General features: G+C 46.6%; 1 protein-coding gene across 3 annotated transcripts in view; it reads right to left on the reverse strand.

Moving 5' to 3' along the window:
- The window catches only part of ANO2 (anoctamin 2), a 371,758-nt gene that overhangs the window by 60,350 nt on the left and 284,020 nt on the right, over positions 1–27,388 (reverse strand). For all 3 annotated transcript variants that reach the window (XM_017975875.4, XM_054238042.2, XM_054238043.2), the window contains 2 exons: positions 25,830–25,904; positions 15,102–15,297 (listed from right to left, as the gene is read on the reverse strand). In XM_017975875.4, the coding sequence (XP_017831364.4) occupies positions 15,102–15,297; positions 25,830–25,904 (271 nt within the window). The remainder of the gene's footprint in view (positions 1–15,101; positions 15,298–25,829; positions 25,905–27,388) is intronic.

The following is a 27,388-nucleotide window of genomic DNA, read 5'->3' on the forward strand; positions in this document are numbered from 1 at the left end:
CCTTTGCAATCGGAATGTGTGACCCATTATTGTTTCATCACACCCTCTCTTTCACCTCCCCACCTTCCATTCCCAGTCTAACGCGATGCGCCTAAGAAATATTTGTCCCTTGCAGGCCACATTCATCAAGCACAAGCTGTGTGTCAGATGCCAAGCCAAGAGGAATAAAGGCTTCCCCCTTCCTTCAAGGAGCTTCACTGAGCAAGGTCTCTGTGGAGAGGCTTTTGCTCACCGCCAAGCCTCTCCCAGATTGACCTGTCAGTAGCAGAGCGTCATCTCCCATCTCAGGGCAGAAAGAGTCTTAGAAGGAGGCTGCATTGCCCTGTTCCAGTTTCCCACACAGGACAGTGAACCCTTCATTCACTGCCAGTCCTACAACGCTGTGTTCAGTATTAGGAGACGATGTCGCTGACAGCGATTTCTGCTATTACTGGTTCATTACCAACCACCTGCTCACACTGCACAACTGCACGTGTAAAGATTGTCCTTTAGAGGAAGACCAAAGCACCTAGGCCTCCTCTGAGTCTTGGAGAGCCTCCATTGTGGCCAAGGCTTGAAGACCGCCAACGTAGGGGTCTCTGGGTGGGCACTAAGCTGCCAGAGAAAACTCAATAGGACGGAGAACCATAGTGAACAGGACTACGTTGCTGAGCATCTTAAACGGCACAATGCATTATTTAGGAAATACTGTAGTTGGTAAAAATGTTGTAAAAGATTTAATAAAAATATATGTAGATACAGACAGATTTTAATATTAAAATTTCATCTATGGCAAGAGTTATTGCAAGAAGAAGAACGCTGAAGTACAAGATAAGACCCCCAAGAATGACACTTGTATGAGGTCTCCCTGGCCTCCTGGGTGAACTAGGGAGGCAGAGATAGACCAAGGGCTCATCACACACATTCCCTCCCCCTAGATACACAGCTATATGAAGCAATATGAAGAAGCTGTGGCCAGCTAGACATGAGTGGAGGTGACGTATGCCGCTTCCAAGCCTGGCCCTCAGTGTTTCCTGTGTGGTCCTCTGCTCTCTCTAGCTCTCTTCCCTCATCTCCTGGGGAAAATGTCGATGGTACCACTGGAAAGAGAAAGCCTAGATTCCTGAATCGCTATGTGGAAGGCTGTCCTCCAAATGTCTGGCTTAACTACAATAGGAGCAAAAACTAAATTTTGGAGGCTTACAACATTTCTCCTGAATGTGCTCCAACATCTAGATGTGCTGAAATTGACGACTGCAGGTGGCGAGGGAAACAGGGACAGGCAGGTCCTGAGACAATGCTTGTAACTTTCCTAAATGAGAGAAAGACTTGCTCCAACTCAAGCCCTTGGGAAGTATGGACGGTGTTTCTGAACCCAGAGGTCACTGAGCGTCATACAGCCGACGTCCAAGGCCTGTATGCCTGTTGAGCCGGTGATCAGCTGTCGGCGAGGAGACGCGTGTTAGAGAGAAACAGTGTTTGAGTGCAACACTCTGATACCCTCCAGTATAAATCGCCAGGAATTGATTGCAATATCCACCAAATAGCACATCCTCCAAATTGAGCGAGGTAAACAACATTTGGAGTTCTAAGAAAGACCTGCAGTAATTCAAAGAGGAAATGTCTAAGCTTTAGAAGCAGCAGTTAAAACGGTATTAGTGAGAATGGCAGCAGAGCTGGGGCAGCGACAGCATCTGTCATAGAACAAGCCTGATCAGAGACCTATTAAAGAGACAGGCAGGGGTGAGACCCCAGGACTCACTGCCCTGGGAAGGGAAAGCTAAGTGATCCTTTGGTGCTACTTTGCAAAGAGCATTGCCCACACGAATCTGGAGACAGCAGCATAATTCTATAGAAGTTGAATTGGAATTCTATAGGGGTTGACCTGGAATTCCATAGGAGTTGAATTGGAATTCTATAGCAGGAATTAAATTGGAATTCTAAAGGAGCTGAACTAGAATTTTACAGGACTTGAACTAAAATTCTACAGGAGTTGAAGAACTAGAATTCTATGGGAGTTGAACTAGAATTGTATAGGAGCTGAACTAGAATTCCACAGGAGTTGAACTAGAATTCTACAGGAGCTGGACTAGAATTCCACAGGAGTTGGAAAAGCCTTCCGTGATATTCCTCTGCTGGTGGAAAGCTTTGTGGTTTTCTCCTTCCTGGCCCACCTGGGTAGGCATGGCCCCCTGAGATAAAAGACCTGGGCAATCCTGCACTGCTTCACCGAATAATCATCTGGGTGATGATTTGTGCTCACCATTTACAGCCAGCACTGCCGCTTCCGTCATTTCTTCTTTAGTTATGCATGTTAGCAAATGCTCCATGAGATCTTTCGCTTCTTAGGCCTTTCCCCTCCCAGCCACCAAGAGGCCAGGTCCTCCCTACCGGATTTATGCGTATCAGGTCCTTACCTGCCTGAAGGCACCACATCCCCATCTTCAGCCTGATTCTCATTCCCCTTAACTACAGAAGACAATTCTGAGGCCCAGTGGAAGTGTCTGCCATTGAAAGGTCACTTTTGGTTTCGAGATCTCATAACTCTGCACCCTCATACGGCCCTGAACCCTCTTGCCCACCACATTCCCAGTCTTGCCCACCCCCATGTACATGAGCAAGGTCCCAAAGAGACAGCTTCCGGGCAGATCCCACCTATTGCCAGCTGTGTTCTGCTATAAACATGCATTGAATGAATAAACGTGTGAGTGGATGACAGGAAAAATTTGCTTGCAAGAATAAAAAATTTTTTCGGCCCATATTAAAAATTCCCTGTCACATTTCAAGAAAGACAAATTTTAAGGAGGGACTTTTTTTCTGAGCAGATGACAGGTGTAACCATACAGGACAGGAGCAGCCGGAAGACTCAAACTCCCCGACCTAACATAAGAGACGGGGATGCTGTAGTTGAAACCAGGACCCAGAAGGGTGAGGGCCAGTGCGATGGGAGGGGAAGGGCAGGGAGGAAATGGACTGAGAGGTGTGGGGAGGGCCCAGTGGGCGTTTTCATTAAGTGCTGCTGTGAGGTTTGCAGTGTGAACACTTCCTGTGCCTCTCCACAGACTCTTCCATAAGGACTCCTTGAAAGTGTTCTGAATTTGCTCTTGGGAAACTGTTGAAGAACTGGGTTCTACTTCAAGGTGAGCACAAGGGAAGGAGCAGGGACTGCCTTTCAGGTCCTGCTGGATCTGGGTAACAAATGAGAGAGATCAGGGAAAGATAGACACCACGGGAGAGAAGGAGGGAGGGAGGGGAGAAAGTGTTCCCAGAGACCAGGTGGGGTGGGGTGACGTCTGAAGGTCAGGAAGGGCTGTCTGCATCTCAGGCCACTAGGCAGGATTCCTCACAAGACAGACTTCTGGATGGGTCTGAATCAGAGCCCCATGAAAAAAGTGGTCAGTCTTGTGCTTTGAACAACTCCAAATAAAATGCCTTTAGATTTCATGACTACGGGGATATGAAGGACAGGAGCCTAATGGAGAGAGGGTGAGGAGCTAGACAGGCAACCTTCTCTATTATTCATGTACCCCTAACATCGCACCTCCTCCAGGAAGCACCCCGGGTTGATTAGAGGCCATCTGGAAGTTTCATTTGCTTCCAACCTGCAGAGCAGGATCACGACAAAGAGGGCAGACTCCCCTTCCAGCCACAAGGACAATCAGAGGGAATTTCTGTGCAGCCATTCCAGCCATCAGCCCTTTTCTCTTAAGTGTTAATCCTCTGCTGCATCATGTCATGAAAAAATATGAGTGCAAATGACCCAGCTGTAAACTGCCTTGGAAAACAATTAGTATGAAAGCCCAGCTTCATCCCAGGGGTCCAGCTCAGGACGGAAAGTCCCAGAGCTCCATCCTAACAGCACGGCCAGAGGAGGACTCCTGCTGCAGGCTCTGAATCTTGGAAAAGCAGCTCCTCCTGACCAGTGTCTTCAACAGCCCAGCTGGCAAATGCATAGCAATGGCAGCACAACAGAACAAGAAGATGGTCAAGCAAGAGAGCTTGCTCTTCCCTCACCTCTCCCTGAGGCAGGCCAAGCCTTTGCCAACGGCAGTGCTGGCTGACATCACAACCATCTGTGCTGCCCTTCAATTGGGAATGGGGGAGCGGATGGAGGGACTGTCTGGGTACCTGGTGTGCCACTGTTGCCTTATTAGTGCCATGGGCAGGGTGAGAACCACCCTAGGAGAAGCCAGCCATCTGGGCCATGAGGTAGCCGGTGCGTGGCCCGAGAGAGCTGAGAGCCCCTGAACTGGGGATCCTGAGGGCATGCCTGAGATACTCCTGCAGCCCCAGAGAGCTTCCTAGCACAGGGGGCCTATCCCTCAGAGTCAGGAAGGTAACTCTTGCCCCTAAGCAAAGGAGCATGAGACCTAGTATGCTGGCTAGCAGCCTAGGCCGGGATGGCAGCACCCCAGCACATCTCCTTTTAAGAAAAAGGACCTAAACAGGGAAGGGAGCACTAGAGAGAGACACAGACAGACACAGAGAGCGTGAGACAGAGAGACATTCTATTATGGGCCCATCATGAGAATCCTACTATATCCAGCACCTACTATTTGCCAAGCACCATACCAGCACTTGACAACTTCCCTAAGATTTTCTCCCAGTAGCAAGGACAGGAGTGAGGAGAGGGCAGGAAGGTGTGCCCTGTCCCTGGTCACAGACACCACCAACACCCCTGTACACACTGGTCTAGAACCAGAGGGAAGAGCCATACAGTCACTCCATCCTCAGCCCACCCCTCATGTCTTCTCAGAGGAAAACAACCCCGGGGGAATTCTCCTTCCTTTCCCGCCATTATCTTTTCTCATTCAACAAATACCTATTGAGGATGATAACAGACCAGGTGCCGGGCCCCAGGTGTGTAGTGGTGGACAATCCAATAAGCCTCCGCCATGTGGAGCTCCCAGTCTAGAAGGGTGAGGGAGACAACTGTAACCATTTTAGAGAGCAGGGAGAGTTGAAGGGAAGTGTAGTGAAATGAGAATCAGGAGAGGGCGATGGGAAGGCTGTTTGAGTCAGAGGGGTCAGAAAAGGCCTCTGAGAAGGTGGCCTCTAAGCTGAGACCTTCAGGGTAAGGAGGAACCAAACCCCAGGGGCTGAAGAGAGCACCACGGAGAGGCATCAGCCTGGGCAAAGTCCTAATGGAGAGCCCCAAGGCTGTGCAAGGAACAGGCCGGTCCACACAGCCAGAGCCTCCTGAGCCAGGTGGAAGTAAGTACTGGGATGGGGGATTGGAGAGGAAGGCGGGAGAGTCAATGTGGGGTTCTATGAGCCACGAGAAGTACAATGGGAAGCAGAGATGGGATGTGATAAAATTAAATTTTTAAAAATCATAGAAAGTGAACTGTGGCCGGTGGGGGAGGGTGGGGAAGTGCGGCTGGGAGGCAGAAGTGGAAGCAGAGACAAATTGTGAGTGTGTCTTCCAGGCAGAAGCCAGCCAATATGAGGAAAGAACTTGAAAAATGGTCAGATCTGGGATATATTTGAACAATACTTACAAGTAGACTGGATCCTAAGGGTGAGATAGCTTGCTCCAGGGAGTGAGCGTGCCAAGGAGAGAGAAAAAGAGACAGCCAGGATGGTGCTTGGGCTTTGAAGTGAGCATCTGGGTGGCTGGTGGTGCCATCTTCTGAGATGGGAAGAAATGGATGAAAGGCACCAGGTTTGGGGGGAAAATTAAGTGCTCAAAGTTGGACACATTACATTTTTAGCCCCTGTGTTCTCCTTGGCCCCTGTGATTCTGCCTCCCATAAACCCAAAACCCCCAAACCCTGACTTATGACCCATGGCCATTAGAACATTATATGAACCGAGAACCATTCTTCAAAGTACTAGCCAGCTTGGCGGAGTCAGCACCTCAAGCAAGTCCAAGTCTCAGTGTCAAGGTTGGATTGGGTGATTTCCTGGGTCCTTCCCACTTCTGGTCTTCTGTGCTCCACAATATGATTCACGGGGCTTTGATGGAAGAATAGAGGGGGACCCTGGGCTGGAAGTCAGAGACCTTTCTGTCCAAGAGTCCCCAGATAAGGGAATTTATCTTTCTGAGCTTCAGTGTCCTCATTCATAAAATGGGGCCTTCCTTCAACATTTGTTGGGAAATACAGTGTGGAAAGCACCAAGCATGGCATAAGGGCTCAAAGATTTGCTCTTCTTATGATGGCACAGCAAGACGCTCCATCAGAGATTTGACATTTGTTTCCACTTCTTTACTGAAAGAGATGGTAGCAAGTTAGCTTAAAATCTCCTACAGAGCTTAGAAGGTTGGGGGGGGGTGCATTTTGGCATCTGGGGTGATGAGGTCCCTAGGAATCACTGAGGGCCAGGGAAGTGAAATAAGCAATCGTAGGATCTGTTGCATTTTGAAGATTTAAGGCGGCAAGCCAAGGGCTTCCAGCATGGGCTCCCAGGGAGAGCAGGGGCCCTTGCTCTGGGTCTATGTGTCAGGTGGCATCCTGGAGATGAGGGTGGAGGTAACACATGTGTCCTAGAAACAGGAAATCCTGAAACTGCAGCCCCTAGACTGAGCCCACCCTAAAGAGAAGAGTAGCCTCCCTTGACAATCCCATGCTGTCCAGGCCTGGCATAAGGAGGGGCCAGCTCAGCAGCAGCCCAGCCTGTCCCATCAGAGGGACATTGGTGGGGCCAATGTCCAGCAGCAATTGTGGCAATGAGACCCGAGGAGTGAAGGGAAGGTTCTACGCAGCATCTTCCTGTTTAACTTCAGGCTTTGGCCTGACCTCTCTACCACTCAGGATTGCAGCGGGAAAGAATTCCCCTTGGATGGTTCAAATAAAGTAACTCTCAGGAAGCCCGTGCTCACAGCAGTGAAGAGACAAGGAGAGGAAATGGCACGGCTGATGCCCGAGAAGAACCAAGAGGGAGAACTCATCCTGCAAGAGCCGCAGTTAGGAAGAGATGCAGTTTCTCCAGAGGTGTGGGAGGACCAGGGAGAGGCACAGGAAAGCATCCCAATTCCCTAGTGAGGTGGAGAGGGGATCTGAGGATAACAAGTGCAGACAGAGGAGGAGCACCACAGCTCTTCCTTCTCTTCTGAGTGTTTCAGTCCCTGGTCTCCTAGAAAACCCAAAGAGGAGGAGAGGAAGATATTGGACTTCTTGCTAACAGGAAAGATGAGTACTCCAAGGGCTTAGTAGGGAAATGAGAGATGTGTTCATGGTCACAGCTCATGTGTGGGAAGCAACTCTTACCAGTTATGCTAAGTCTTCTAAACAGCAGGACTACTGACGATAGTCTCATGTAACTGGTAGGGGTGCTCCACGAACTTGGGCTATATCTGTACTCCCATTGTTTTATTAGTAGTCACAGCCTTCTGCCATCCTCTCTCTTTCCCATGCAACGTTTAGAATAATTTAAGCCAACATCGTGGAGGGCCCCCCCCCCACCAACAATCATACAATACCCCCTGGCCACACCCTGGGAGGCTCTTTCTCCCCCACTGCCTGAGACCACCCAGAGAGCCAGGATCCCTGTGCAAAGCAGGAAGAGAATACAAACCAGCAGACCTAACTCTCAGGCCAGACTGCAAATGACCAGCATTGTGGTGTCCCTCCAGGAAGGCATAAGGCCCTACTCTCCTCTCCAGCCCACGCCAGCCAGGTCCACCTGTGTCCTGTGCTGGACCCTGGCCATGATCAGCCTCCACTGCCGAGAGCGAACCCCCATCTCAGAGCACCACATCCAATAAAGCCAACACCTTCACCTCATGCTCCAAAAAGCACACTCTATGCACATTTAGAAAATTAGATTCATCCGTTCATGCCCAAATATTCTTTTTTAAAGAATGTTTTGTGCCCCGGCAGCCATTTTATCTGTGATACTGATTTTTTCCGCATTCTTTTCCTTTCTTCCTGCGCTTCTCTGCTCAGTAATAATATGTCGCCTTTTGTTAGAGTAGCTTAAAATTGGAGGAAAAGTTTAGTCTCAAGTCTTCCTGGTCAGGGTCAGTAAAGCTGGTTCTCACCAGGAGTCCCAGCATTTTGGGAGGCTGAGGCAGGAAAATCACTTGAGCCCAGGAGTTCAAGATCAGCCAGGGAAATAAAATGAGATCCCCTTCTCTACAAAAAGTTAAAAAAAAAAAAAATTAGCCAGATGCTGTGGCCCACACAAGTAGTCTCAGCTACTCAGGAGGCTGAGGTGGGAGGATCGCTTGAGCCCAGGAGTTCAAAGCTGTTGTGAGCTAGGATTATGCCACTGCATCCCAGTCTGGGCAACAGCGTGAGACCCTGTCTATTTTTTTAAAGAGATTCCTGGTGGTCTTTCAAATTTTTAAAAAAGGTCTTTCTTTTTTTAAAACTTATAAAGCATGCAGGACCCCAAAGCCTGTGGAGCTCCGCTCTCTCTGTGCATGTGGGACAGGGGGCTCACTCAGAGCTTGCCTCCCTGCTGTTCTCCCTGCCTGGGGCATCTGACCCACACGGCTGTCCCCATCCCCAGAAACACCGGACCTCTTGTCATTCACATATGTGAGTGCACTCCATTTTAAACCTTCTGGAGCCTTTGTGGTATTTCCTTTTGCTTTCCCAATACATTTAAATGTTTCTGGGGAGCAAGGACAGCTACGTATTAAAAGACAGTGGAGTGTCATGGCTTCAGCAAGGACAATGAGGCCAGGCTCACCACTTATCCATGACCTTGGGCCTCACATTTTCTGCTCTGTGTCCTCAGTCTTCCTGTCTCTAAATGGGAGTGTTAAGATTGCCTGCCCCACTGGGGCTGTTTTAAGGATTAAAGATGCTGATATATGTAAAGTGCTTAGAACAGTGTTTGGTACAGGGTAAGCCGTGTGTGTGTGTGCATGTGTGTGAGATACAGGGTAGGCAGGGTGTACACAAACACACACTCATGCACACCACTAACTACATGTTTCAGTCAAGTTTCTAAACGTCTCCAGCCTTCTCATAAGCAAAATGAAAGAAATGACCCATCCCCAGTGTTACTGTCATAATGTGGGACAAAGTATGCCAACCAGTGTTGGTATGAAGTGGGCACTCAGTAGAACTCAGGGCCTTTGCCCATCACTCCGTTCACTCCCATCCTAGGTCCTGCTTCAGGAGCATCTGGGGCAGTGACACTCAGGAGTGGGCTATGAGCAATGTCTAAGCACCTCCCAAGCACAGACATTCTCATAAGAACCTTGACTTAGTACTCCTTTTTCAAGCACCTACCATGAGCCCAACCCTGTGACTTGGAGAGGCTGGATGATGAGAAAGGGACGAAGTGCACCACCCCACACACCAGTCAGCACTCTGCACAGGGTTTTGAAAGAAAAGACAGGAAGAAAAGGAGGCAGCAAGCCAGCGGCATTTTGAGTATTCAGCCTAGAAGCCTCCCATCAACTGCGTCTCCTCCATCCTGCTTCCTATTTGAAGAATTCTCCAAAGCTAGAGTACAGACAGGCCCCCTTTCCAGGCCAAGCCTGACCATTGCCTATAGTTTTCCTGCTCCCAGATGTCTGGCTCAAAGGCACAATACAACCCTGGGTCCTGACCCAAGACGGAAGCACGCCTTGCAGCAGTCAGCTCCATTACTGTTTCTTCTTGCCTCATGCCCTATCCTCCCACCATGCTGCAGCCCTGTCCCGTGTGCTGTATGTCTAGAGGCCCAGCAACTGGCCCAGATTTTGCCTGTTTCCTCCCCCAGAACCTGGACCCTTTCTCTACAGCCACAACCTGCACCCTCTCCTGGAGTGAAAAGACCACTGGGGACTTAGAAACCTTGTCCCACCCATCCACTGGACTCCTACCCCCGCTGTACTCAAACTCCAATACTGATGCTTGCTAAAGCTGGCAACATACTCTGTACACTGTGCCTTGGCCAGCCAGACTCCCTCTCAGACAGCTCCAAAGCTTCGTGCATTTACCTAGAAAGCCCCCTTCCCACCGCCCCAGGGTTCAGCTTAGTCCTGCTTCACCAGTGCTGTGCTGCCTCCAGATTCCAGCATGCCTTGGATCCCAGCTCCTGACTATTGTTATGGCAGCCAGGGGGACAATCACCTCTTTTATCTGTCACTGCTGCTAGCATTAGATATCATTCTCAAGGAAATTAACAAAATCTGCCTTTTGTGATATATATTTGTAGCAAGAATGGACCTCAGATAGGCCTGACACCTCAGCCTCGTGAGGGATGCTCCCAGGAAACTGGTCTTCCATTACTCAGCCCTGTGGGAAACACTTGGGGACTTATTAGGGTTGTTGACACCAGCTGTTTGCACCTGGTGAGCAAAGCACATATTCACAGCCTCCTCAACTATCAAGAGATCTGGGGCAGGAAGCCAAGTGAGTGTTAAACCCAGCGTGAGAATGGCAAAGGAAGTCTTAAGCCTGGGTGACTTCTCATTCCATTAGGTGGCATTATCCGTAGCTTTATGTCCCCATGGAGCCTGGGGGACCCCTGAAACTGTATCTCTGCCTGCAGAGATACTGCCAATCTCCTATTTTGTGGGAGCATCTCTGTTTTGTGGGTATTGAAAACTTCAAGTATTCTGATACCCTGGGTGCATCTTTCAGACACTATCCCATTGTGTCAACTTTGAACTGGCCTTATTTATCTCAATAAGATCATATTCTTCTGCAGGCAGACAGAGTTGAAATAAGGAATACATAAATGCTCACTGTAGCCTTTACTGTAACTTAAAAGATACCTAGCCTATGGGCATTCCTTGAAAATTTTCTTTGTCCTACCTGAATGAAGAGAGAGACATATTTCACTAGTAACTGCATGGACACAATTGTGCTAAGATCTGCTGTGGGCCAGGCACTGTGCAAGAAATAAAAATAAATGCAAGACAGGGTCACTGTTCTCAAGAGCCTTACAGCCTGGTTGGAGCAAGTGGCAGAGACCGTTCCTGCTTACAGAATGACCATGTACTTCCACACATTTCCCAAGTTCTTCGTAATTAGGCTGATTCTAGCCAGTGAGCTGTGAGTAGACGGGGTGAATGAGGACTCTTGGAGTCTGAAGCCTTTAACAGCCCCGGTCAACTCTCCAGCTGTCTCTTCCTGCCATAGTGTCCACGGCGGCCCCCATCAGTCTGGGTCCCTGAGCAACTGTGTGCAGCAGAGACCTCTGCCTGATTGCACTAGATATGTGGGCTGAGCAAGAACACAGATGATTTTTTGTGATGCAACCAAGATGTCAAGACAAAGTTATTACGCCAGCAGAGCCTAGCGGGAACACACATGTACGTGCAATGCAGTAAGACCGGACAGTACCCGCTCAGCATCCAATAAATGGTGTGAATAAGACACTCCAAGCTTAGCCCTGACCTAAGGGCTTTGCCTTTGCTGTTCCATCTTCCTAGAGTTCTTCCAGATCTTTTTGAGTCTGGCTCACTCCTGCCATCCAGGTCTTAGCTATAAAGTTATCACCTTGATCCGCCTTTTCTGATCACCTGCTCCAGAGCGCACAACCCCAAACCACTGTCTATCTCATCACACCTTCCTCATATTCTATGGAATGAGCCTGCTCGCCGTCCATCTTTCGCTTGCCACAGTGGAAGCACAATGAGAACAGGGACCTTGTTGCTTGTCATTGCTGTGTTCCCTAGAACCGTGCCTGGCACAGAGCAAGCACTCCAGCAGCAGATGATGGATGAACCCACGAACAGAGAGTGTTTGCCAGGGGACTCTGGAAGATGAGGGTTTATGAAGGAGGAGGCCTCGAGAAGCCCTTTAAAGGAAGGTCACTGAGGTTGTTTTGGCAACAACAACATGAGCAAGGCCGGGTAGGGACACCGGGGAGGCTGGGATGACCATGAGCTGAGTGGGTCAGCTGGGGTGAAGGAGCATGGTGGGAAGAAAACAGCCGAGAGCCTCAAATGCTAACTATAGCTGACCCAGGGCCAAGAGAAGCTATCTGAGGGTGCTGACTGGGAGCAATGTCCCCACACCCACTGTTTGGGAAAGGTTGACTGGATGGGGATTTCTAAGCTAGAGATCCATTGAAAAGGGCTGAGGACAACAGCATAGGTATTAAGCTGTGAAAAACTATCCACAGAGGAGTGATGGCCAGAGGACAAAAGGAGGAAAATGATAAAGGAAGGATCGGGAAACCTTTGTCTAAAAACGTTCCCTGATGCCAGTGCCACACAGTTGCGGGGCAGGAGGAGAAGGAGCCAGGTCTAGAGCTCAAAGGTTCTTTCCACTAGATTCTCAAATTCAGCAGTCCTTCCACAGACTACAGTCCCTCTCAGAGCCCTCTGAGGTAACCAGGCTAAAGTAAACAAACGCAGTGCCCCAGAACAATGAGAGAGACCCAACAAACACACCACTTCAGTACAGATGCTGAGAAACTGACATCAAACTGACACAAAAGAGATTCACATTTTCGAGGCAGAATCTGAGTCTGGACCTTAGTAAAGCGAGGGTATAAGGCTTCCCTTGCTGGCCATGCAGTTTTCGTGAAGATGAAATGGGGTTACAAATTTTAACTTTAAAAATACTTTGAGTATCACTCTCATAAAAAACAAAATGTACTTGTTAGGATTTTTTCTCCTTTCCAGGGCACAGACTTTCTTATGGAGTTCTGGACATTGATTTGACACTCCAGGATAGCTTCTTTGTTCCGGGCAAGGGGGCTGTGCCAGTAGAAACTGAATATAGTTTCATGATGTGAAAGCTGCGTTACAGCCCATTTTGTTAATGACTTCAAACAGAAGAGTTAAGGCCCCACCTTGCACATGGGAAGTGCTCACTAAATACTTATTAATGAGTTTTCTATTGTTGCCCACTCTATTTGTCTTCCTTCTTTATCACTATCTAGTGCAGTGCAAGAAATCATGTAACACAAATGAACAGCAAGAAGAAAGGTCTCCATCACCGTTGAATTCCTGTCGCTCTTCTCCCTACGTCCTGCCCATACACTCAGCAATGCCTTCTACATTGGATCTCCTGCCTCTCCCTATTCTGTCGCATCCTATTTCCCCGCTAAGTAATTTTGTAAACAGCTCCCATCATGCCACTCTCTTAAAACAATCCTCAGTGGTGCTATATCAGGACCTCATGCAGAGGGTAGGGGAATTTATTTCTACCCCTGATGTTCCCTCCATGTGATGGGAGTGTGATTGGTTGTAATGCCTCAGCTTGTCTCCCTCCGGCTTAGCATGGGGGGAGTAGCTTATCTTATTGTTGAGCCTGGTAGAGGATGCTGGCCATTCCTTGCTTAGCCTCTTTTTCTGCCCTTCCTTGGTGGAGCAAAGGGCCCCCAGGAAACAGGTGTTCTTCTATGCCCCTCCAAGTTCTAAGTTCACAGGGCCGGCCCATCCACCACTGCCTGCCATGGAGAGAGAATGTCTATTTGGCTCTCCTCCTAAGCTACCACCTCCCATGGAGCCTTTCTCAGTTTTCCAGCTGATAATTTGACTTTGTCTACTCTTGCCTTGATCTAATTTCTCGGCTGGCTCATCAGGCCAGGAAGATGACACTGTTTATTGTTGAATCCCCCCGGGAATTCCAGCAAACATCCATGGTCTGTGAAAAACACTGGAGTCCTCAGCCTGGCATTTTAGATTTTCCATCAAAAAGCAAAACGAGACAAAACAAAACAAAAAAACAAGCATTGGTCGACTCTGCGGGCCCAGATTCCCACTCCATCATGCCCTAGATGTGTCCTGGACATAGAGCCCGCCACTGGGCTCCCCTGGCGTCCTGAGCATGCTTCATGCTTTCTTTCTCCCACACACTGAGCTCAGCTCCCGTCCACCGGTGTTTAGCTCCACCAACTCTCTCCCAACCACCCAAGTGGCTCATGTGCCACTTTCCTGTGTGCCTTTCCTGACCTGGGGATCTGATCGCTCCCTTCAGCGCCATATTTCTCACTTGGTTTCCTTTGTCAGGAATCTTCCTGTCCTCCTACCCAGCCCCTCCTCCCTATACGCAGGCCTGTCTGACTCTCACTTATCTCTGAGCTCTCCAGTTAAATGCCTCTCCCTCCAAAGCCTCCTGAGTCCCCAGGAGTGTTGGATGTTCTTCCAAAGTGCTTCCATAAATCCTGTCTATCATCAAACATGCTGATTTAAAATGCTCCGCTTATTTTTCTCAAGAAACTTATGAAGAAATGCAGATGACACTCATAAATATGCACATGCTGGAAAGAGCAGAGCTGCCCCTGAGGATGGTGAGCTGCCGACAGCAACACAGAAGTCAAAGGAAAGCGCTCACGGTGGGTACTGTTACACTAGAGGCCAAGCGGGGGAAAGGCACAGACGGATCAACTTTCCAGAATTCTCCAGTCATCAGGAGAAGGCTCTTGAGGACGTGGTTATCCTATCAAGGGTCTGTGAATGAAGGTATCATACATACCATGAATGCGACTCCTATGAGGTTAACAAGAAGCTGGGACTCTTCGTCCCTAGAGTCAGGGAGGGAAATCCCTACATTCAGAGAGGGGAAGGATGAATCCAGGCCACCCAGAATAAATACAACGGGACAGGGTCTCCACGGTCAGCCTCCCCCATCCAGTAAGAGCGAATGCCAAATGCCAAAACTTGGTGATCAGGCAACAGCGGCTTGCAGCTCAAATGACATGTCTGAATATTGAGGCGATTGCATTTTTCTCACCGGCTTGAAGCTTGGGAAGTCTGATATGCCTCTTTGAAGTCTATTCAGTGCCTGGGGAATGTGTGGATTTTCTGGGGCCTTTGACAATATGGGGATAGATAAGACCGATAAGACCCTCTTGGGCTCAAGTATCAAGAGGCTTTCCTCAACTTTATAGATGCTGGGAAAGTGTGAGCTAAAGCTCTGTAATTTGTAACAGGAAGTCTTGAGTCTGCCTTGCTTCTAGGTTAGGCTAAAAAGAACAGACGCCATGGTTTATCCTCAGGGGCTACTGAGTGTCCTGTCACATGAGGCAATAAGCACAGGCTAGAGGGCTTGCTGGAGAATGTTACAGGAAGGATTCCTGCCTCTAGAGAAAGCCTTTTGGGAGCCCTACAAATACACATACATTGTATTTCCCCATTCATCCAGTTAAAATGCGCGGTACAAAGCAACTCGTCCCTGTCCCTTTTTAAAAAAATGTTGGGTCATTATCACCAAAAGCCTTGACCACGTTGACTTAAAGAGAGCCTAGGACAGCCAGAAGGTTTGGTGACACAGTACCAATTTTGGTGAGCCACTTGGCCACAGCGCCATAGATCTCATCCAGGATGAGGATGACCACGAGGTTGATGATGACTGCTGTTGCTGTCACTGTCACCCGGACATTAGAGCGTGTAGCCTTATTGAGAGACAGAGCGGCTGCAGTTGTGATTCGATACACGATGACCCCAAAGACGATTGAGAACGTCAGGGCAATCTGTTGAGGGAAAACAGAGAGAAGTACACATCAGCAGACAATTAGTGAGCACCTACGATTTGCTCTGCCAACAGTACCGTTCGCTGTTATTAGATGTTATTAGTCTGGAATCTTTTGGTGGGTAACAAATTTTTAGGCAGAGTTCTGAGTGGAGGTGCATTTACCAGGGGAGGATGTATTTAGCTTTTATCAGATTCTAAATGGTTTATCACACACACACACACACACACACACACACACACACACACACACAATAAAGATGAACACGCTGGACCCTGTGGAGTGTTCAACACACATAATGCAATTCCTTTCACTAGGGAGCTTTCGATCTTCTATGGAAATAACATGAACTCCTTTTAAATAAACGATAGTAAATAATGCCCAAGAATGTATTAAGTGCTAAATGAACAGTGTAATTGCTCCAAGTACATGGGAGCAAGTAGATCTGTGTGGTCAGGGAAGAGAAAGTGGAATTTAGAATGGAGTTTCCACGAGAAGAAACAGAAAGCCGTTGAAGGTGTCCGAGCTGAGAAGGGATGAGTCACAGCTTGACGAGCAGAGGCAAGAAGGTTGCTTAAAGGAGAAAAGAGGAAATACATCGGGAGTGAGATTTTAGGAATCTCAGTTCTCAGGATGGACAAAATATCACTGTAAGATTTCTCTAGCAGGTGACTTGAAGTGGAGGACTCACATTTCTCATTTGGTATAGAAATCTCTAGCTGCTGTGCTCCAAAAGAAGGCTTGCAGCCACATGGCCTCTAAGGGTACCCTCATTTCCTCTCTAGAACCCAGGAATAATAAGGGCCTCTCCTAGACCTAGATCTGTCCAACAGTCCCTCTCCCTTTTTCTGTCCCCATATCCCTTCCTGTCCCCATCACAACCAAGGAAGGATCATATCCAGGAAGCACAAGGATACTATGAGAAGAAAGTGCCTTAAGTCAGCCTCTTAGAGCAGACAGAGGCAGAGAGACAAATGCTACGTGCATGCCCAGCTCAGAGCAAATTCTAACTTGCTTCAGTCAAGCCAAGGCTTCTTCACGAAAGTCTTCCATCTTAGTTTCTGTAAAGGAAGCTCTTTTTCCTTTGTGGGACATGGAATGGGCACTGGCTATAAAGGACTAATAGAAAACGTGACCAGAGAAAACAGCAGGTGGAAGGTTCCCTGAAAAAAAAATGAGCTGTGCTGGACTAAACACATACACACACACACACACACACACACACACACACACACACGCCTGCCGGGAGAGGGGCGGGACGAAGGGGCCTCTGGCTTGGGCCGTTCTTTGCAAGCAGTGTGAATGACACTCTGGTGGCTTGCCAATGGGTTGCAGATGTGTCCAGGTATAAATGTTTTCATACCTCTGGTGGTGCCTGGGGTGTGCTGGTGGCACACTCAGCTCTTTATCCTGGCGAGCTTCAGAAATACCAGTAGTTGCCCTAGGGCCATGATGTGAATAAGAAGCCCTTGATAAGGAAAGCAGAAGGGTGGCGTTCTCTGGGTAGAGGAAGGCTGTGTGTGTTTGGGTGTGTGTGGGTGTGGGGAGAGGAGAGGTTAGATGGGAAAAACACTCTGTGTGAGGCCCCTCTTCTGCTGCAGGGTGGGGGTAGGGAGCGGCAGAAACACCAGCCTCCAGGACTAAGTAGGGGCTACTACTGTGTAACTGGGAAAACCTGGACATGACATCACCCACTCCAACAATGTAGACATTTTCACTTCCCATTTCTCTGGGTTTGTCACTGCCAGACAGTAAGGGCCTAGAAAATGTGGTGTGAGATTCTTTTCCCCAAAAATCACTTTTGCAGTGAAGACCAGTGATGAAAGTATTGATGAGGCTGCAGAGGGTATTGAGGAGTGAGTAAATGTGTGTGTGTGTGTGTGTGTTTGTGTGTGTGTGTGTGTTTGGGGTTGGGATTGGGAGAAGGACTAGTGGGAAAAAAACAATGGTAAAAACATCCATCCTTTTGCTTTAGGGTATTGGGGAGGGAAATGGAGGAAGACGTGGAGAGATCAGCTTCTGTTCTTCTCTATGAGGCCCAGCTGCTGAGCTAGAGAAGGAACACTCTTTGCTACTCAAAGTGTGGTCCACAAACCAGCAGCATCAGCTGGAAGCTTGATTGAAATGCAGAATCTCAAGTCCAACCCCAGACCTACTGACCTGAAACCTGCATTTTAACAGCATTGCTATTCAAATTCAAGGAGCACCGTTTTACTTACCTAGGAAAGCCTTTCCCACCCCCTCTTCCTCCTTAGCTCCAGCCCCAGCATGCCTCACTTCAGATGTCTGGTTCTTTGCAGGTTTGCCTTCTCTGGTCTTGATTTCCTATCCCACTACAGAAATCAAGCTCTGAACCTCTCCTTTGGTGTTTTCCAGAGCATCTCAAGATTCACAGAGCTTTCAAGCGGCAGGAACTTGCAAAGCACCGACCCAGCCACGTGACCATTTTGCGGATGAAGAAACAGGCATGGAAAAGTGAAGTGATTTGCTCAAGGCCACAAGGTGTGGACTACAACTCTAGTAGTAATTTTAAAATCTTAGCATTTAGGAGTCATCTACATACAGTCTTATGTACAGTCTGTACATCGATGTACAGTCTCATATATAAGGAAACTGAAGCCCAGGAGGCAACAATGTGATTGATCCAACGTCTGGAGGGTATATGGCAGAGCTGAGATGTTAATGGTGATAACCTCACCAATGCCAGCTGATCCATTTGTGTCTTCTAGATGTCTTTATTCGATGCATATCTTCACTAGCACTGATTCTTTTAACAATCGTGCAAGATACGCCTTTAATAGATGAGATTTAATGATGATCTAGGATTTGAATCCTGTTCTATGCTTCCAAAGTCTACATTACCATCCTGACATTAGAACCCAAGTTTCCCGGCACTAAATCCAGTACTGTTTCACCACTTCTGACTACATTATTGACTTTCTTTATTAAGTTCAATGCGTATTTTCTGGTCGCTTATTGTGCAAACCACTGCACTGGGTATATTCCATGTTTGTGATCAGCTTCTTCCAACAAGGTCAAAAGGATGTTTGTCTTGTACCACACATTCTGTGCGTTAAGCCACTTCATAGCAGCGTCTCCTGTAGAACCGGTTTGGTAAAGATTTGCTGGTCAGCAGCTCTAGGGGATCTGGCTACCCTATACATGGTCATTTTATTATGGTTTCTGTTGCTTTTGGTGTTTTCATATCATAAGTTTACTTCTGGGGCATAAACAAAGTGCAACATAAGCCAGGCTACGGAGTCCAGAGTCCTATTTGACACCGAGAGAGACAGGAAAGAGAGAGGCCTCTTCACCACCCTCCGGAACTTGCATTCTGAAGCAAAGTTGAGAAAACCATTGCACACACACAGCAAAGATGAGCCTAGTAGCAGCTGGATGAAGTCACAAGCCTCCGTTCACAAACTTTTGGTATGCTCTCAGCAGAGAGCAGGGGGATGAGTCAGAGAAAACGCCACAGAAAAAGTTTTGGGACAGTTTCCTATGGGAAAGACTCAGAGGAAAGAATATGAAGAACCTTCCAGAAAAGGGAAGAGGAGCAAGTAGCAATGCACGAGGCACAAGTAACCCCTGTGATCCAGTGGCGCAGTGCCCAGGGCATGGCACACCACAGTAGCTCAAGTACCAAAAATACAAGCACGTGCACACATTAGCAACTTCATCACCAACATAATCCGCTCCCTATGACATCCACCTAGTGTATTTACTCACTCAGTCATTCATAACATGTGTCTTAAGCTCCTCCTTGTGCCAGTCTCAGTTCTAGGTTCCAGTGGAAAAAAGCAACAGCACTACCCTCACCCAGTGGATCTTCTAGTGAGAAAACATACGCAATAAACTAATGATAGTAAAAGTACGTAGTACCTTCAGTATGAGAAATACCGTGTAGACAAAGCAAACAGGGTATAGGGCTCAGTTGTAATTTAAAATAGGGTGGGTGGGAAAAAACTAGGTGAGAAAGTGACCTTTTACCAGGATCTAAAGGAGGGATTTGAGGGAAGGGTGTTTCAGGCAGGCAGTGGCTCACACTGAGTGAGCAAGGGGACAGGTGGAGTGGGAGATGGGCGGGCAACCAGGAGGGGAGCCCTGCAGTGTGAGGATGTTGGCTTCCACACCTCAGGAGATGGGAAGCCATCAGAGAGTTGAGCAGAGGAGTGACGTGAGTTGGTTTCGTTTTTTGTTTGTTGTTCGTTTTTTGATATGGAGTTTTGCTTTGTTGCCAGGCTGGAGTGCAATGGCGCAATCTTCGCTCACTGCAACCTCTGCCTCACGGGCTCAAGCAATTCCCCTGCCTCAGCTTCCCAAGGAGCTGGGACTACAGGTGTGTGCCACCATGCCCAGATAATTGTTTTTTAAATATATTTTAGTAGAGATGGGATTTCACCATGTTGGCCAGGATAGTCTCGATCTCCTCACCTCGTGATCCACCTGCCTCAGCCTCACAAAGTGCTGGGGTTATAGGCATGAGCCACCATGTCCCTCCCCGCCAGTTTCATTTTTCACAAATGAGCATGCTGATGATCTGTCAGGGGCACTGTGCAAATAGAGAGATCGGTGAGGGGGGCTATGGTGAGAATCCAGGCTGTGGAGGAGGATTTCTGATGGTGGACTCCCGATATCCAAGTGTAAGGAAATGACTATTTGGGGCACAGGAGGAAAGCTCAGGCACCCAGCTCTGGAGGAGGGACATTGCCTCTGACAATGCCCTCCCTTGCAAGAAGAAAACAGGAGGGCTCATTCAAAAAGGAAACTTTAGCTGAACACACTGGATTGGAGAAGAGAGAAAACTCATCTTTGTCCATGCTGGCCTTTAACACGAGGAGGCAGATGAAATAGCACTGGGCCATCTCTTTGCTCTCGTCACCCCATTAAAAGCATTCCCAACTGTCTTGGTAGACTGGCATGCCTGAAACCTTCCTAATGCCCATGGTCCTGGCATCTTCTGCATAGGTATAGGCACAGGGCTGAAGAAAGGAATGAGATGAGAGATAGAGTAGGTGTCTTTGGCTTACCCTAACTTCATGACGGAAAAGTACTTGTTCCTAAGCACCATCCTGACCCCTTCATCTCAGGCCCCACACCTTGTTCTAGGGTAATGCAAAGCCCCTTTTCTTTAGAAAACCGGGCTTTTATTAAGTGGGAAAAAGAAAGGAGGACAAGTTAGTGTCAAGTAAGGATTTTCAAAAATCACGTAGGCGGGAAACAATATAATGTATTGTTCAATCTGGAACACTTTTTTTGAGAGCAAAAAAGAAGTGCTATTAACAATTCTTCCTGGTCCGGAAGCTTAAGCCTGGCCAAGCTTGAGCACCTGACTGTGAAGGATGATGTGGAAAGGGGGCTCCCCCCATTCCCACCACTCTGCTCCCAGCTCCTGCCCACATGGTCCAGTCCCCAGAACTTGCTGGTGGCAGTTGTGGGACCCCAGACACAGTGAGGTTCTCAATTAGTTATCAGTTCTGATACAGAATCTTGCATTTCTATCAGGATTTGGAGTTGGGTGGGGTTGGGAAAGGGAAGATTTTACAAAGGAAAGATAATTAATTATATATTATTTCTGAACAATAAAATATTTCCACTTTCCAGTCTAGGAGGTGTCAATGGAATTTTAAAAAAAGAGAAAACTTAGAACTTTGGCAATATGACCCGCCATTGACTCCGTTTCTAGTATTTGTTGAATGGTGGTTTGGTGATCCATCTGTTGTTTGATGATGATAATGATGATGATGACAATAATACAGCTTTTTTTCCCAGGCAGCAGACAAGCTCCTAGTTTCAGGCCTCTCCTTGCCTGACTTATCAGCAGCATCTGATACAATTGATTGCCCTGCCCCTTTGAAACGCTTTCTTGACTTCTGAGACTCCCTGTTCCCTCCTGTCCCTTTTCAATTCTCCTTTCTGGCTCCTCGTCATGCTCCCAAACTTCAGCACTGCAGTGTCCTGGGACTTGGTCCTGGTACATTTTCTCTGTCTACTCTCATTCCCTTGGTGATCTCTTTCAATCTTATAGCTTTAAATGCCTTTTGTAGTGATTAGGTCTCCAGCCTGGATGTCTTCTCTGAACTCCAGATTCATATCCATCATGAGGGCAACAAGCAAGGAATAACTGCGGATTTGGGGCTGCTCAGAACAAAAGCCTTAGAATCATCCTTGACTTCCTTCCAGTTTCATACTACATGATCTAATTCTTCCCGTACACTTTCAAAATAGAACTAGCATCTAAACCCTCTTCACTCTCCCCCTGCCCAGGCCATTACACTTCCTGCATCATCACAACAGATTCCTACCTGATCTCCCTCTTCCCACCCTTGCCTTTCTACCAGCATTTTCTCACTCCAGCCTCCAGAATGATCCTTTGGAAATGCATATCAGGTCATGTCACTTGTAGAACTTTCTACTAGGAGTTCTCATCTCACACAGAATTAGCCCACGTCCTAACTGTGGCCTCCAGGGCCCTACCTACTCGGCTCCTCATTACTTCTCTAACTGTGTCCCGCTCTGCACTCCCCTTGGCAGGGTGCTGGCTCCAGCCACACTGTGGCTCTTTCTTGCTGTCCCTCCTGATCCCAGGCATTGCTCCCCTTGGGCTTTTCCTCTTGCTGTTTCCCCTGCCCAGAATGTTCTTCCTAGAATATCCACGTGGCTGGCTCCTGCTCCTCCTCCAGATCTTTGATAAAAACGTCATCTTAATGAGAACTTACCTGACCAACCTATTTAATACATGCATTTTGGGCTTTTTACATTTTATTGTGAACATGCCGAAAAATCCATTTCACACACACACACACACACACGCGCGCGCGCGCACAGAGTTTAATGAATAAAATAAACACCAGTATAGCCCAGACCAGCGCTGCCAGCAGCTCTGAATGCCCTTCTCCCCGGCACACACACCATCCCTCCTTTGGTCCGATCACTGTGCAGAATTTTGTGGTAATCATTCCCTTGCTCATTTGATAGTTTTAACAATGAGGTTTGCGTCCTTAAACGATAGAGTTGAGTATTGTCTCTGAACTCTCAATGAGTAGAATCAAGCTGTATATATTCTTTCATCTTGTTTATTTTTCATCCTTGATGCTGTATACATACAACATTAGTTTGCTCATTTTCATGACTATGTAGTATTTAATTGTACAAATATGCCTCAATTTATATATCCATTCGGGTGGTGACAGGCTTTGTGAACTATAGTTGTTGCAAATACATTATCCCATTCTGATAATTTGTCTTGTCACAGAGTATTAGGTCTTCTATGAACCTAAATTTTAATTTTAATCTAGTCAAATTCACCAGCATTTTATTATTTAGATTGTTTCCAGGTTGAGTTATTATAAGCAGGGCTTCCATAGACATTCTTCTACATGTATTTTGCCACTCACATACTCGAGTTTTTCTAAGGCAGATATCCAGGAGTAGAATTTCTGGGCCCCAGGATATATGTATTTTCAGTCTCACTAGATAATGCCAAACGGTATCCAAGGTGCTTTTGCTTTTTCAACTTATACTCCTACAAGTAGAGTATAAGATTTTTTTTAATCTATATCTTTTCCAACACTTGTTATTAACAGACTTGTGGGCATAGATGGTATCTCACTGTGGTTTAAATGAGAATTTCCAGGATTACTAATGAGATTGGATACTCTTTTATAGGCTTACTGGCCATTTGGACTTCCTCTTTCATTAAGTACATATTCATCCTTTTCCTATTTTGTACTGAATTACCTTTTTCCATGTTTTTAAATTCTTTATATATGTTGAGAATAATTCTTTGTGAGTTATAGTTGTCGAAAATATATTATCCCATTCTGAAAATGTGTCTTCTCACAGAGTTTATTAGGCCTTTTATGAACTTAAATTCTTAATTTTAATAAAGTCAAATTTACCAGCATCATATCACAATTGTGCTTTTTGCATCTTGCTCAAGAAATTCTTCCCTGCCTCAGGGTCATGAAAATATGTTTTCTTATATATTTAAAAACTCTATTGTTTTGCCTCTCACAGTTCATCTTTAAGGCCCAGTTTTATTTTCTTCTCTGTGGACACCCAACTGTCCCAGAAGCACTGACTGAGAAGTTCATTCTTCTACCCACTTACATGCAGTGCCAGTTGCATTAATCTGGTTCTTTATTTTCCATTTCGTTCCGTGGGCTAATTAACTCTTCCCACAAGAATATGACATTATCTTACTTATCGTAGTTTTATAATTACAATAACATACCCATCCTTTGTTGACTATTCTTAGCCTTTGTGCTTCCACGTAAATCTTAAAATCAGTTTATAGAGTGGAGAGTATAAAGACCTAGAAAAGTATTTATTCTATTTATTGCCCACTAAACTTACATATTATTGTTGTGTAAACTTTAGTTCTATATTTTTTAGTCTCATGAGAATTGGCATTATTATTTTCACAGTAAAGGTCTTCAATCTTTTTTTTTTTTTTTTGAGACGGAGTTTCGCTGTTGTTAGCCAGACTGGAGTGCAATGGCACGATCTCGGCTCACCACAACCTCCACCTTCTGGGTTCAGGCAGTTCTCCTGCCTCAGCCTCCCAAGTAGCTGGGACTACAGGTGTGCATCACCATGCCCAGCTAATTTTTGTATGTTTAGTAGAGACGGGGTTTCACCTGTTGACCAGGATGGTCTCGATCTCTTGACCTCGTGATCCACCAGCCTCGGCCTCCCAAAGTGCTGGGATTATAGGCGTGAGCCACCGTGCCCAGCCAGGTCTTCAATCTTATATTGAAGACCGTGGTTCAGTATAAGATCCCTGGTCTTCTATATAAGATCCCTGGCCACTTCTTAAGGACAGAATTTTGTTTCCCCTTTTCACCCTTCTCTGCTGAGATCCATAATAAGTTTTTGTAGTCTCATAAGTGCTCTGAAGATGGCCCTTTGGAGTTCTGATTTAATTTGGTGAGGATGCCTGTTAAAATTCCCATTTAGAGCCATCTATCATCCCTGATTTCTATCCTCCTCGCTCCCATAAAGCCACCAAAACCAAAGTCTGAGTTTGCCTAGATGGGAAAACGTTCTCAAGGTCAAAGAGGCTCTAGTGCTCAGGTATACGTTTCCTTGGTTCCCATTTCTCTTTAGATTTTAGCCCAGTATTACTTCCTATCCTGTCAGCCCTTGGAGGCCTTGAGAAGATTGAAAAATGCATTTATCCAATATTTTTTGTGAATTTTAGCAAAATGGGATGTTAAAAACACCCTAACCTACCACAACTAGGGATAGAAGTCTATTTTACCTATTTTTTAAATTTACTTATTTATTGTCTGTAAATTTTTTAAGAGAGGAACTATTTTGTTTTGTTTTCTGCTGTAGACCAAGTGTCTAAGAATGGTGTCAAGCCCATCATTTGACTCATTAAATATTTCTTGAATGAATGAATAAACTCTTTGAGAATTATATGCATATTGTGGGAGGCTCTGGAGTGCTAAATTAAACTTTATATCATTACAGCTTAACACACTGCAACTAACCACATATTCTTCAATAAATTCCACATGCCTTGCACTTGATAAGCAATGAGAGGAAAACAAATTTAGACTTCCAAGCTTTTGCAAGTCACCTATCAACTCTGTACTTCATCTGCAAAATGAGAAGTTGAATTGGTGGGATCTAAGTTTCCTTCACCTTTTAAATTTCTGAGACAAAAACACAGCTCCTGTATTTAATGGTCATGATGGCAAAAATAATGGCAGTGGTCATCTCAGGCCAAAGTCAGAGTTACAACAATTTCCAGGTCAATTTTTGGAATAAGTAATCCCTCTTCCACCCTGCAACTAACGGCAGGCCTACTAAGAAATGCTCTGAGCTGTGAGTACACACACTTCTTTGTAAAGCAGAGCCTGCAATCTTAAATACTGTAAGGGATATTTCCATAAAGAGATATGAGGTATTAGTAACCCTAACTCAGTCCTCTGACGTTTGCCTTCTTCTAGGTCCTCTAGCTTCATATGCTGCTGTCTTGCCCATGCTGGCAACCAAGAATGAGCTGCTACCACTTTATTGATCTAACACAAATGCGAATCACACGGTTTTCCCTCAGCTTTCCCGGATACAGCTGAGACCATCTTGGTCTTGCAAAAGGGCGCTATCAAACTCCAAGGTAGAGCACAAGGAAATAAATCCAGCAACTATGGAGAAGCTGAAGAATCAGACTTACTGAGTCCAAGGTGACTATCTCCTGTGGCTTCCGGATTCTGGTTTATCCACGAACATCAGGGAGAACCACCCCAAAGCCCACACAGGCTGCTGCAATTGCAGCCATCCTACCTGATTCCTTCTCCAAGTTCTTGGTCCGTCTCGATGTGGAAGCACCATCTCCCTACCCACGCCCCGGAAGTTCCAACTTCTCGCATGCTTCACTGTCACACAAGATCCTACCCCTCTACACAGGACTATGGCTTCCCCTTTACCAGCCTCTCCTTATTTTCACAGCAGAATATAATATCCACAAGTAGTCACATGACAGCATGCAGTCACAGGCAAGAGTCCCTCAAGGAAATTACCATGAATGAGATGGAGGCGAAGTTCATCAGGTAACCGGGGAAGCGATCCTTCCATGTCAGTTTGTCCTCATCATCCTGGGGAGACATGGAAGAGCAGAGACAATCAGAAGGCACAAACAGCAGATATTAATTTGCTCTCAATTTGCATATATTTGCATATGATTGATCATTATCTCTTTATATAGATACATTTCTCGTCACTGATGCCTTACTCTCCATATCAACAATAGCTCTCCTAATTTTGTAATTTCTAGATAAGATGGCATAGCCTGGAAAAACTACAATTAAAAAAGAACAAGATTTGATTTCATCCTCACACTGGGCTAAAGTTCTAGTTCAACCACTTATCAGCTGTGTGGTCCTGGATACGTCTCTCACTCACATTTCTGACCTTTTATTTCTTCATCTGTAAACTGGGCATGATGGTGATACCTGCCCTGCCTATTGCACAGGACGGTTTTGTTTGTTTTGTTTTAGTGAGAAACAAGTGACTACGGTAAAGAAATGGACAAATGACAGATACACCCCAGCCCTAGGGCAGCATCTTATAAATAGGTCATTTGTTAAATAAAACATCAACCACTGAGCTTAGAGCCTAACAATTGTGTAAATCACCCACAATATTGTTCTTCAAAGAAGCTACATGTAGTGTTACGTGCTCCCCCTTGTCACAAATGCATACATTTTGAGGCACAGACTAAGCTGATCCATTCAATCAACTTAGCTGAGAATCCTGCCTTTTTCCCCTCGGATGGGGTCCAGTTCACCCAGGCCATTATCCTGGGACGATCATATCACTAAACAGAGTCCTCCTTCAGCACGCTCTGAGGACCCTCATTTGGTAGGGGGGTGGGGTGTCAAGCCAGCAGCTATGAATGGTAAATAGCTCTGCTAATTAAACAGCTCTTCTGTATAAATTTAGTTCAGGCACTTGATTTTTCTGAGCTGCAGTTTTATAAAATTAGAATTGATACAGCTGTCCTGCCTATTACACAAGGTAGCTCGGAAGACCATCTGAAGCCGTGTTTGTGAAGGCGCAGAGAATATGTCAGAGCACTCCCTGCCAGGAAGGCAAGAATCCACCAGTACTTCTGCAAGGGGTCTGAACGCGGCTCAGCGGTGAGACTCCAGGGCCCCTGCTCTCTCTCCTTTCCCCTCCTCACCGCTGATCCTCAGAACACACCTGATTTGGTGCTAGCAACAGTGCCATCTAGCCTTTGAAAGCTTGTACTGTAAGCGAAGGACCTCCTTATTCTAATTGATTTCTTTCTAAAGATCATTCTTGGGCCCACGGTGCGTGGATCTTGGTGCCAGGCACAGGGGAGACAAAAGAAAATTGACACGATCACTACTTCTGTGGGGCTCACAGGCTAAGGAAACAGAGATGACACCCACACACCAAAAGGTTTAAGAATCCCTGGCCAGTTTGGGAGTGAGCGTTATCTTGGCAGTGAGCCTGAGGGGATCTGAAAAGAGGAACAATTCTCAGTGCATGCCTGGAACTGAGTAAAGGGTAAGTGGCTTAATAAATTGTAATCGAAATGAGTGTTATAGTTGAA

Source organism: Callithrix jacchus, chromosome 9, assembly GCF_049354715.1.
Source record: "Callithrix jacchus isolate 240 chromosome 9, calJac240_pri, whole genome shotgun sequence".
Lineage (NCBI taxonomy): Eukaryota > Metazoa > Chordata > Mammalia > Primates > Cebidae > Callithrix > Callithrix jacchus.